Below are 12,742 nucleotides of genomic sequence, written 5' to 3' on the forward strand. Positions count from 1 at the left end.
TAAAGATTTTAAAATTATTTAAAAAAAAAGATGTTTAAAGAGAAAAAAAAATGAAATCACTTATTATTTGGAAAAAAAACAACAACAACAAAAAAAGAAGAACCAAACTGGCTGTTGGCAGGAAAATGAAACACATTCCTGAACCCAGATGATACCCTGTACAGATGTCGACAGATCACTTTCAAAATGAATAAATTATCAATGTTGATGACACAGAAAACATACATATTAAAAAACAGAAGCCATGGACCTTAATTAATATTGATTCCTACATTAATATTGACTCCAATGAAACTGTAAATTAGGTGAGCTACCTTTAAGACCTTTCTAGACGCCAGACACTGTGCTAAGTGCTTTAAATGCATCCCACTGTTAACTTTAATATCACACAGTGAGGAAGGCATTCAATCATTATACATGTATGTAAAGAAGCTTACATAAGTTACCTAAGTTTACAGACCTGTTTATATCTGTGGACTATGACCTGTAATTTTAGATTCACTAAGTATAATAGCAAAAATGGCTATAAATGCATTCTTCCTCCTTTTATTACTAAAAGTTCTAGTGAGTGTAAATCACCAGACATTTAAAAGATTTTGAAACATCACAAGGAATTTAAAGGATATTGACAAATATAAGCAGGACTTTATGAAACCTGGGGCACCGGAGGTTGTAGACACCATAGTGGTAGCAATTGCTTCTGGAAAACAAACAAACAAAAAATATATATAAACTCACTTAATTACTTGGGATTTATTGCTTTCTACTAATATTTACTTATATGAATTATGTTTTTCATACTTATTTAGGTAAAAATGCACATGTTTTAATTCGGGCTTCCCTGGTGGCTCAGATGATAAGGAATCTGCTTGTAATGCAAACCTAGGTTCAATCCCTGGATCAGAAAGATCCCTTGGAGAAGAGAATGGCAACCCACTCCTGTATTCTTACTTGGAGTATACCATGGACAGAGGAGCCTGGTGGGCTACAGTCCATCATGGGGTTGCAAAAAGTTGGACACAACTGAGCTACTAACACTTTAACTTACACTAAAAAATGTTTGCGATCCATTTTACAGGTAAAGATGTTGAACAAGAGAAATTTATGCATCTGTGTGATGTATGCAACATGCTAAGAGTCTATAAAAGGAAAATCAAAACAAGTTTCTTTGTGAATTAGAAGTCAAACGTGACATGGAAATGAATGTACGACAGACATAAGTACTAAAACTGTTCCTTTCCAATTGCTCTATGTCATGGAAATCTATTGTGGAAAAAATAAAATATTTCAAAAAAGAAAAAGGAAACAGACACCTTCATACCTTTAGTAGTACACTTTGGTAGCTCGGGCTCCCAAGTCCCGTTTGCGCCACAGACGACTATGCTACTCCCGTGAAGGTAAAAACCATCATGACACCGAAATACAACTTCCACATTGTAGTAATATTTTCCTCTAAATCCTGATACTATTGATCCATGTTTGACGACTGGATAGTCACATTTGACCACTGAAAAGTGGAGAGATTCCATAATTACTGAAAGCCTGCTTTCATATAAGACCACATATCTAGTGCAAATAATAACCTCCAGTTGAAAGGAAGAAATGAGGAATGAAAGGCAAGATGTTAACTGAAAACAAGTAAATAAAACAACACAAGACTCTGTGCATTGGAATTCCAGGGAAACAGATGTAGAGAAATCTAGTAATGTTTTTCTACCAAAACAGTCTATCATAATATTTTTTGGCTTTCCTACATTTTTTTTTTCCAGTACTGACATGTATTGAGAAAGGTCTGACTATCAGATACAAACTAAGGGTAAGTTCAAAAATGACTTTTGATGCTCTTTAGCTCTAGGATTTTTTTCAGGTCATGCTGACACTAATTACAGTACCATGTTCTTTTAGAAAGATAGTAAACACATTTTTGAGAAGGTAATACTTGAGTACAAATTTAAAAGTTGAAAAGAAGCTAGCCATTAAAAAAAAAAAAAAGGAAATAGTTCTCAGGTGGCAAAAATATACAGGAACTGGGATGTTCAAGAAAATCAAGGGTCAGTAGAGTTAGGGCAGTGTTTCCCAAACATTTTGAATTGTAAACCCAGAGATCGACATGTTTTAAGTTTTACAACACATTTTAAGTGTTAAACCAGTATGCAAACACATATGCCTGAGATAATGCTAGAAGTTAATATTTAGCACTCACAACAGTGTACTTTGGTATATTCCACTCTCCTTTACCTCTCCAGAAGTAAATTAAAGGTCAGGGCCTTCTAGACTGACTTCAGATCTACTAATGGGTTTTGTAGAATTTGGAAACAAATCTGAAAAAACACTGGGCAGGGAGGTGACTTCAAAAGAACACTTTATGAGATTAATCTGAGCAATAGACGAGGGCCAGAAATATAGCCTTTTAAGCCAGAAAGATGTTTTCTCCTTTCCTGTGGATCTGAATTTTCATTAGGTATAATTTTTGTTCAGCCAGGAGAACTTATCAATTCTTTTAGTTCAGGTTGTCTAATGACAAATTATTAGCTCTTCTTTATCTGAAATGGTTTTCATTTATTTCAGTTTCAGTTTTGAGAGATTTCTCCTTGAGGGGGAATTCTAGGATATTCTTTCAGCACAGGAGCGGAAGTTATTGTCTTCTCTTCTTCACAGTTTCTCAAGAGAAGTCGGCTGTTACTCTTTCTTTGAGGTGAGGAAGGAAGAATGTAACATGCTCTTCTCCTCTCTTACTGGCAGCTTTTTCTTTTGTTTTTAGTCTAATGGGGATTATTTGGTAAATTTTTAGAATTTATTTATCCTGCTAGGGTCAATGAATTCCCTGGGGGTGGATCTCTGGGATGAATGTTGTGGCTCAAATTCAAATAATACAGAATAAAATAAATAGAGAATAAAAAATAAATGGAGAACAAACTTATGGGTACCAGAGGGAAACCAGGGGTGGGACGAATTGGGAGATTGGGATTGACGTATATACTCTACTATGTGTACAATAGATAACTAATGAGAAACTACTGTATAACAAAGGGAACTCTACTCAATGCTCTGGGTGATGTAAATGGGAAGAATACCTGAAAAATAGTGGATATATATGTGTGTGTGTATATATCTATATATATATTCTGCTGCCGCTACTGCTAAGTTGCTTCAGTCATGTCTGACCCTGTGCGGCCCCATAGACAGCAGCCCACTAGGCTCCTCTGTCTCTGGGATTCTCCAGGCAAGAATACTGGGGTGGGTTGCCATTTCCTTCTCCAATGCATGAGAGTGAAAAGCGAAAGTGAAGTCGCTCAGAGTCGTGCGCGACTCTTAGCAACCCCAAGGACTGCAGCCTACCAGGCTCCTCCGTCCATGGGATTTTCCAGGCAAGAGTACTGGAGTGGGGTGCCATTGCCTTCTCCGCTATATATATATACACACACACATATACATACGTCTGATTCACATTGCCATACAGTAGAAACTCACACAACACTGTAAAGCAACTATACTCCAATATAAAACAGACGAATAAGCGTCTATACTGTACTTTTTCTATGACACTCCAATTACATGCACGTTTAGTGCTTGCTACTCTTCCACAGGTGTATAAATTTCTCTCTCTCTCTCTCTCTCATGTAATATTTCTTTTGAAATCAGGTTTCATTTGTATTGTATTGATTTCAGGTTCACTGATGTTTTCTCTGTTGTGCAACACTGCTGATACTTGTGCTAAAGATTTTCTTTAAGTTAGGTTTCCGTTCAGTTCAGTCACTGAGTCATGTGCAACTCTTTGTGACTCCTTAGACTGCAGCATGCCATACTTCCCTGTCCATCACCAAATCCCAGAGCTTACTCAAACCAACACATGTCCATTGAGTCAGTGATGCCATCCAACCATCTCATCCTCTGTCATCCCCTTCTCCTCCTGCCTTCAATCTTTCCCAGCATCAGGGTCTTTTCCAATGAGTCAGTTCTTCACATCCGGTGGCCAAAATATTGGAGTTTCAGCTTCAGCATCAGTCTTTCCAATGAATATTCAGGACTAATTTCCTTTAGGATGGACTGGTTGGATCTCCTTGAAGTCCAAGGGACTCTCAAGAATCTTATCCAACACCACAGTTCAAGAGCATCAATTTTTCTGTGCTCAGTCTTCTTTATAGTCCAACTCTCACATCCATACATACTACTGAAAAAACCATAGCTTTGACTAGATGGACCTTTGTTGGCAAAGTAATGTCTCTGCTTTTTAATATGTTGTCTAGGTTGGTCATAGCTTTTCTTCCAAGGAGCAAGCCTCTTTTAAATTCATGGCTGCAGTCACCATGTGCAATGATTTTGGAGCCCTCCCAAAATAAATTCTCTTACTGTTTCCCCATCTATTTGCTATAAAGTGATGGGGCCAGATGACATGATCTTAGTTTTATGAATGTTGAGTTTTAACTGTATTACATACAGTTAAACAGTAAAAGTGTACATCTGCTTGCTGTTTAATACTTGCAAATAATCATGTATTACCAACACAATAAAGACATAGAAAGTTTCCATACCCGCCCCCCAAATTTCCTCATGCCACTTTGTAAACAATGCCTACCAATAACTCTGCCTTCCTCAACCAGCCTACCAGTAATCAATATTCAATCCCTACAGTGTTGTTTGGTCATCAGGTGCCCAATATGCTACTGGAGAAAAGCAGAAATAGCTCCAGAAGGAATGAAGAGGCTGAGGCAAAGCAGAAACAATGCCCAGTAGTGGATGTGACTGGTGCTGAAAGTAAAGTCCAATGCTGTAAGAACAATACTGCATAGGAACCTGGAATATTAAGTCCATGATCAAGGTAAATTGGAAGTGGTCAAACAGGAGATGGCACGAGTGAACATTGACAATTTAGGAATCAGTGAACTAAAATGGACTGGAATGGGCAAATTTAATTCAGAAGAACATTATATCTACCACTGTGGGCAAGAATCTCTTAGAAGAAACGGAGTAGTCCTCATAGTCAACAAAAGAGTCTGAAATGCAGTACTTGGGTGCAAGGACAGAATGATCTCTGTTCATTTCCAAGGCAAACCATTCAATATCACAGTAATCCAAGTCTATGCCCCAACCACTAATGCTGAAGAAGCTGAAGTTGAATGGTTCTATGACGATCTATAAGACCTTCTAGAACTAACACCAAAAAAAGATATGTCCTTTTCATCACAGGGGACTGGAATGCAAAAGTAGGCAGTCAACAGATACCTGGAGTAACAGGCAAGCTTGGGCTTGGAGTACAGAATGAAGCAGGGCAAAGTCTAACAGAGTTTGGCGAAGAGAATGCACTGGTCACAGCAAACACCCTCTTCCAACAACGCAAGAGACGACTCTACACATGGACATCACCAGACAGTCAATACTGATTGATTATATTATTTGCAGCCAAAGATGGAGAAGCTCTGTACAGTCAGAAAAAAAAAAAAAAAAAAAAAAAGACCAGGAGCTGACTGTGGCTCAGGTCATGAACTCCTTATTGCCAAATTCAGACTTAAATTGAAGAAAGTAGGGAAAACCAGTAGGTCATTAAGGTATGACCTAAATCAAATACCTTATGATTATACAGTGGGAGTGGCCAAGGAATCATATCTGATAGACAGAGTACCGGAAGAACTATGGTTCATGACATTGTACAGGAGATGGTGATCAAAACCATCCCCAAGGAAAAGAAATGCAGAGACAAATGGCTTTCTGAGGAGGCCTTACAAATATCTGAGAAAAGAAGAAAGGTGAAAGGCAAAGGAGAAAAGAAAAGATATACCCATCTGAATGCAGAGTTCCAAAGACTAGCAAGGAGAGATAAGAAAGCCTTCCTCAGTGATCAATGCAAAGAAATAGAAGAAAACAATAAAATGGGAAAGACTAGAGATCTCTTCAAGAAAATTAGAGACACCAAGGGAACATTTCATGCAAAGATGGGCTCGATAAAGGACCGAAATGGTCTGGACCTAACAGAAGCAGAAGATATTAAGAAGAGGTGGCAAGAATGCACAGAAGACCTGTACTAAAAAGATCTTAATGACCCAGATAATCATGATGGTGTGATCACTCTCCTAGAGCCAGACATCTTGGAGTGTGAAGTCAAGTGGGCTTTAGGAACCATCACTACAAACAAAGCTTGTGGAGGTGATGGAATTCCAGTTGAGCTGTTTCAAATCCTGAAAGATGTTGCTGTTAAGTGCGACACTCAATATGCCAACAAATTTGGGAAACTCAGCAGTGGCCACAGGACTGGAAAAGGTCAGTTTTCATTCCCAAAGAAGGGAAATGCCAAAGAATGTTCAAATTAATGCACAATTGCACTCATTTCACAGGCTAGCAAAGTAATGCTCATTATTCTCCAAACGAGCCTTCAACAGTACATGAACCGAGAAATTCCAGATGTTCAAGCTGGATTTAGAAAAGGCAAATGAAACAGTGATCAAATTGCCAAGATCCATTGGATCACTGAAAAAGGACAAGAGTTCCAGAAAAACATCTCCTTCTGCTTTGTTGTCTACACCAAAGCCTTTGACTGTGTGGATCACAACAAACTGTGAAAAATTCTTAAAGAGATGGGAATACCAGACCACCTTATCTGCCTCCTGATAAACCTGTATGCAGGTCAAAGAGGAACAGTTAGAAATGGACATGGAACAACAGACTGGTTCCAAATAGGAAAAGGAGAACATCAAGGCTGTATACTATCACCGTGCTCATGTAACTTATATGCAGAGTACATCATGAGAAATCCTGAGCTGAATGAAGCACAAGCTGGAATCAAGATCGCTGGGAGAAATATCAATAACCTCAGATATCCAGATGACACCACCCTTAAGGCAGAAAGTAAAGAGGAACCCAAAAGCCTCTTTGATGAAGGTGAAAGAGAAGAATGAAAAAAATGGCTTAAAACTCAACAGTTATAAAATGAACATCATGCCATCCGGTCCCATCACTTCATGGCAAATAGATGAGGAAACAATGGCAACAGTGATGGGGTTTATCTTCTTGGGCTCCAAAATCATTGCAGATGGTGACTGCAGCCATGAGATTAAAAGATGCTCCTCCTTGGAAGAAAAGCTATGACACACCTAGACCACGTATTAAAAAGCAGAGACATTGCTTTGCCAACAAAGGTCCGTCTAGTCAAAGGTATGGTTTTTCCAGTAGTCATATATGGATGTGAGAGTTGGACCATAAAGAAGGCTGAGCACCAAAGAATTATGCTTTCGAACTGTATGGTGTTGGAATAGACTCTTGAGAGTCCTTTGGACAGCAAAGAGATCAAACCAGTCATCCTGAAGAACTCAATGTTGAATATTCATTAAAAGGACTGATGCTGAAGCTGAAGCTGAATACTTTGGCCACCTGATGCAAAGCGCCAGCTCATTGGAAACAACCCTGATGCTCAGAAAGATTTCAATTGGCAGGCTGAATAGGGGATGGACAACAGAGGACAAGATGATCGAATAGCGTCACTGACTCAATGGACATGAGTTTCAGCAAGCTCCAGAAGATGGTGAGGGACAGGGAAGCCTAGTGTGCTGCAGTCCATGGGGTCTCATAGAGTTGGACAAAACTGAGTGCCTATAATAGAGTCGCTTTTCCAGAATGTCATACGGAATCACATCCTCTGAGTTTGACTTACTTAGGACAATGCATTTGAGATTCATTCCTGTTGTCTGAATTAAAAGCTCATCCTCCTTTGCTTCAGAGTATTATAACTATCTGTATGTACCAATGATGTTCCTCCGTTTACCAGTTCAAGGACATAAGAGTTGTTTCCAGTATAGGATGATTATGACTAAGGATACTCTGAATATTCTCATGCAGATTTTAAGTGTACATGTTTTCATTTGACCCTGGGTAGCTGAATTGTACCTTAAGTGTATGTTTAATTGTATGAGAAGTTGCTCAGTTGTGTTCCAAATGCATACACCACTTGCATTCTCATCAGCAGTGTTATCAGAGTCCCAAATATAACATATTCTCACCAAAACACAGAATTGTTCATTTTTTCTTTTTAATTTCATGCATTCTAATAAGTCCTTAGTGGTTTCTCATCATGGTTTTAAACTACATTTCCGTTATTACTAATGATATTGAGCAACGTTTCATGTACTTTTTTTAACATCCACATTCTTCTTCGGTGGGAAAAATTCTATCCAAATGTTACCCCTTTTTTGGTAAACTGGGCCGCTTTCTTCTTATTGTGCCTTTAGAGTTCTTTATACATCATAGCTAGAAGTCCATTCAGAAATGTTCCTGACAAATATTTTCTCCCAGTCTATGACAAGTTTTTTCTTTCTTCAAACAGTGTGTTTGAGAGAAGTTCTCAGTTTTTAAGAAATCCAGTCTTTTTTTTTTTCTTTAAAGAATAATGCTTTTAAGGTTTTTGAAGAAATCTCTGCTAACTCACAAATATTTTCTGTTTTCTCATAAGTCTCACAGTTTGGGTTTTACATTTGAATCTGTGGTCCAACACCTCTTCCAGCCATGATAGTATGAAACTACAAATCAACCACCAGAAGAAAAATGGCCCAAACCACATGGAGATCAAAAGGAACACGTTACTAAACGATCAGTAGTTGACTGAAGAAATTAAAAAGGAAATAAAAGATATCCTAAGACTAATGAAAATAGAGACAATCCATTCCAAATCTATGTAACACAGGAAAAACAGTTCTAAGACAGAAGTTTGTAGCCATACAGGCCTACCTTAAGAACAAGAATAATCTCAAGTAAACAATCTAAATTTATGCCTATATACAAAAAATAGAACAACCCTCTCTGCAAGTGTGTGGAAGGTTAAAATAATAAAGAAAAGAGTGGAAATAAATGAAATTGAGACTGAAAATCAATGAAAATAAGAGCTGGCTCATTGAAAAGATAAAATTGACAAACATATAGCCATACTCATCAAGAAACGAAAGAAAGTATCCAAATAAGTAAAAAATAAAAGAGAGGTTACTATCAATACCACAGAAATACAAAGGATCATAAGAGAATACTATGAATAATTATATATCCAAAATCGGAAAACCTGGAATAAGTGGATACATTCCTAAAAAAGATATTATCTGCCAATGCTGAGTCAAGAAGAAATAGAAAATGCTGCTGCTGCTGCTGCTGCTGCTAAGTCGCTTCAGTCATGTCTGACTCTGTGCGACCCCATCGACGGCAGCCCACCAGGCTCCCCCATCCCTGGGATTCTCCAGGCAAGAACACTGGAGTGGGCTCCCATTTCCTTCTCCAATGCATGAAAGTGAAATGTGAAAGTGAAGTCCCTCAGTCATGTCTGACTCTGTGCAACCCCATGGACTACAGCTTACCAGGCTCCCCCGTCCATGGAATTTTCCAGGCAAGAGTACTGGAGTGGGGTGCCATTGCCATCTCCAAACAGAAAATGGGGATAGAGCAATTACTAGTAATGAAATTGAATTAGTAAATAATTTCCAGCAAACAAAATCTAGGACTCCATGGGTTCGTAGATGAATTCTATTACACATTTAAAGGATAGTTAAATTTTGCTTCAAAAGATACTGTATAGGAATAAACAAAATGAGCCATAGACTGAGGAAAATAGAATTACCATATGATCCAGCAATTTTACTTCTGGGTATTAACCCAAAGAAGACAAAACACTAATTTGAAAAGATTTGTGCAGCCCTTTTTTCATTACAGCATTTTTTTGTGTGTGCAATACCCAAGAACCTAAGATATGAAAGCAACCTACGTGTCCTGATAGAATAATGAATAAAGAGGGTATGGTACATATAAAATGGAATATCACCTAGTCATAAAAAGGATGAAATCTTGCCACTTGAAACAGCATTGATGGACATAGTGGGAATTACGCAACGTGAAACAAGTCAGTCAGAGAAACACTGTGTGATTTCAGTTATATGTGGGATCTACAAAATAAAAAAACTAAACTAATAAAATGAAAAGGAAACAGATTCATGAATACAGAGAACTAGTGATTGGCAGAGAGGAGGTGGCTGGAAAGATGAGGAAAATAAGTGGATTAAAACGCAAAATCTTCTAGTTATAAAATAAGTTATGAGGTTATGATACACAGACTAGACAATACAGTCGACAATTCTGTACTTACTTTAAATGGTGACAGATGGGAACTAGACATCATGGTGATCATCTCGTTATGTAAGTAAACGTGGAATCATTATGCTGTACACCTGGCTTTTGCATCAGGGCAATGCTGTCCTTGAAATGAATTGTGAAAGATTCTCTCCTCTTGTATTTTTTAAGGCTTTGTGTTTGTGTGTGTGCATGCACGCTGAGTCATTTCAGTCGTGTCCAACTCTTTGTGACCCTATGGACTGTAGCCACTCAGGTTCCTCTGTCCATAGGCTCCTCCAGGCAAGAATACTAGAGTGAGTTGCCATGCCCTCCTCAAGGGGATCTTCCCAACCCAGGGATGGAACCCATGGCCCCTGACACTTGTGCATTGCAGGCAGATTCTTTACTGCTGAGCCACTGGGAAGGCCCAGTGGCTTTGTGTAGAACTGCCATAATTTATTGCTTAAATGTTTGGTAGAGTTCACCAGTAAAGATGCATGGTTTGCAGTACTCTTTGTGAGAAGGTTTAAGTTGTCAAATTTATAGGCATACAGTGTTTTTTTTTTCTTTATTATTCTTTAAACATCTATAGGATATTTTATGATGTTCTCGTTTTCAATCTTAATATCAGTGATTTTATCTTTGTTTTCCTGTCAGACCGTCTACGGATTTATCTGTTTTCTCCATATTCTCCAAAAACCAGGCTCATTTCTTTGATTATCTCTGTTTTGTTTCTCTTTTCAATTTCATGACTCTCCAGTTTTATTATTTCCTTTTGTTTTCTTGTTTTAGATTTAATTTGCTCTTCTTTTTAAATTTTTAATGGTAGAAGCATAGATGACTGATTTGACTTTTCTGTTTTTCCAACATAAGTATTTCACATTATAAACATCCTCTGAGCAAAACTTTTACAAAACTTTTCCTGTATCCCACAAATTTTTGTATATTAATATGCTGTTCATTTTTAATCAATCAAAAACAGTTTGTTTCCCTTGTGACTGCTTCTTTGACTCATGGGTTACTTAAAAGTGTCTTGCACACTTTTCAAGTATTTGGTTTGATTTCTACAATCATCCCATTGTGATCAGGTTGATGTACTGGTACTAGTTTCAATATTTTGGAAATAAATATGTTAAAAATATTACCTAAAAATGATATTACAGAATGTCCCATTGTACACTGGGAGAAGATAAATATTTCGCTATCATTCAGTGGATCCTTCGTCAAGAGTCACATTCCCTCCAGTGTCTCCCCACTTTTAGTTAACATGAAGCTGTAAAATAAGCTTTGTCCAGAGTTTAACAATCTTATCAGTGAGAAGGTTAGTCTTTTAATGTTCCGGTAGCCCGAACTCTCAGAGGTCTTATACTATAAGATAAAACTTTCTTCTTTCTTAAGCCAGGGTGTGTTGAGTTTTCTGATGCTTGCAAACAAACAACAACAACAACAAAAAATCCAAAGTTCTAGCTCGTGCATATCCACAGTAGCACATGATGTGTGAGCTGACATGCCAAGAACATGCTGAGTGACTGGTGGAGGACTCTACAATTAGAACTTTTTGAGTTTGATTTGAGCAATATTAAATTAAATTAGAGGTCAATTTAGCAAGGGGAGCAATTACATGGGAATCTTTTGTTTTCTTGTAGATAAAAATATTTTTGAAGTGTTTCCACAGTATTTAGATTCAGGAGGAAATACATGGAAATATGATTACCTTTACACTCTGGTGGGTCACTGCTCCATCTGTTATGATCCACACAAATAAGGGTGGTTTCTCCAATAAGAGAATATTCATCTGGCCCATTTGAAGGGTTACACCTATACATCACTACTTCACTGTACTGATATACTTCCTTATACTGGGTTAATCTTCCATTCGTTATATTTCCAGGTGCTGTACACAGAATTACTTTAAAAGGGAGGAAAAAGGACACGAAGTAAAAGCAAAATATTAAGACAGCATTAGCAAAGTCCTATGGATTGCCTTCATATAATTCATTAACATATGATTAATATACTCCAGTTGTGAATTCGATATCCGTTTAAAAGAAAGCCTCTATGTGAATATGTATTATCCCAAAATCAAGCCATTAATGTAGAAAAAACTTATTTTCTGAAATATGAAATACATATTTATCTGCAAGGCCATGCTAAGTTTTGCTCTTATCATCATGAAAGATGCTGACAATTTAATGCTAAAATATACTTGTGATTAAAAAGGTAACTCAGTGCTAGCTGAAAAATACTTTATGATTTATAAATATCTCCATTCACAAATTGGTTGTTCACATTAATATTGAGTATCACTGTCATTTTTCACTTTCATCCCGATGATGTATGGTTAAATTTTTCATATACAGCTGTCTGATTTTCCAGTAGACTAGATCCAAATGTGTTCCTTTAAACCAGATATTGAAGTAACTTGCAAAAATATGAAACAATGATACAATTCCCACTATTTGTTTTGGAAAATTTTGACTTTTCATAAAAATATGTTGCATATATTTATATGTATTGCAGCTAACACTTCTTAAAAATGAGTTAATAATTATTTTTAAAACTTTTCATTTTTAATTGCAATATAATAAATATCAAGAGAATAACCCATATGAAGAGAAGTTCTTTGGTGTCTATGTTAATTTAAAAGCATAAAAAGGTCATAAAGTTT

General features: G+C 37.1%; 1 protein-coding gene across 1 annotated transcript in view; it reads right to left on the minus strand.

Annotated features, from left to right (window-relative positions):
- Nucleotides 1-530: 530 nt before the first annotated feature.
- Nucleotides 531-12,742, minus strand: part of LOC138415926 (membrane cofactor protein-like) — a 38,792-nt gene continuing 26,580 nt past the window's right edge. The window contains exons 5-7 of the mRNA XM_069544446.1: nucleotides 11,789-11,983; nucleotides 1,322-1,507; nucleotides 531-700 (exon numbers count right to left, since the gene is read on the minus strand). Of these exons, the coding sequence (XP_069400547.1) occupies nucleotides 576-700; nucleotides 1,322-1,507; nucleotides 11,789-11,983 (506 nt within the window). The 3' untranslated portion in view covers nucleotides 531-575. The remainder of the gene's footprint in view (nucleotides 701-1,321; nucleotides 1,508-11,788; nucleotides 11,984-12,742) is intronic.

This window comes from Ovis canadensis, chromosome 12, assembly GCF_042477335.2.
Source record: "Ovis canadensis isolate MfBH-ARS-UI-01 breed Bighorn chromosome 12, ARS-UI_OviCan_v2, whole genome shotgun sequence".
Classification (NCBI taxonomy): domain Eukaryota; kingdom Metazoa; phylum Chordata; class Mammalia; order Artiodactyla; family Bovidae; genus Ovis; species Ovis canadensis.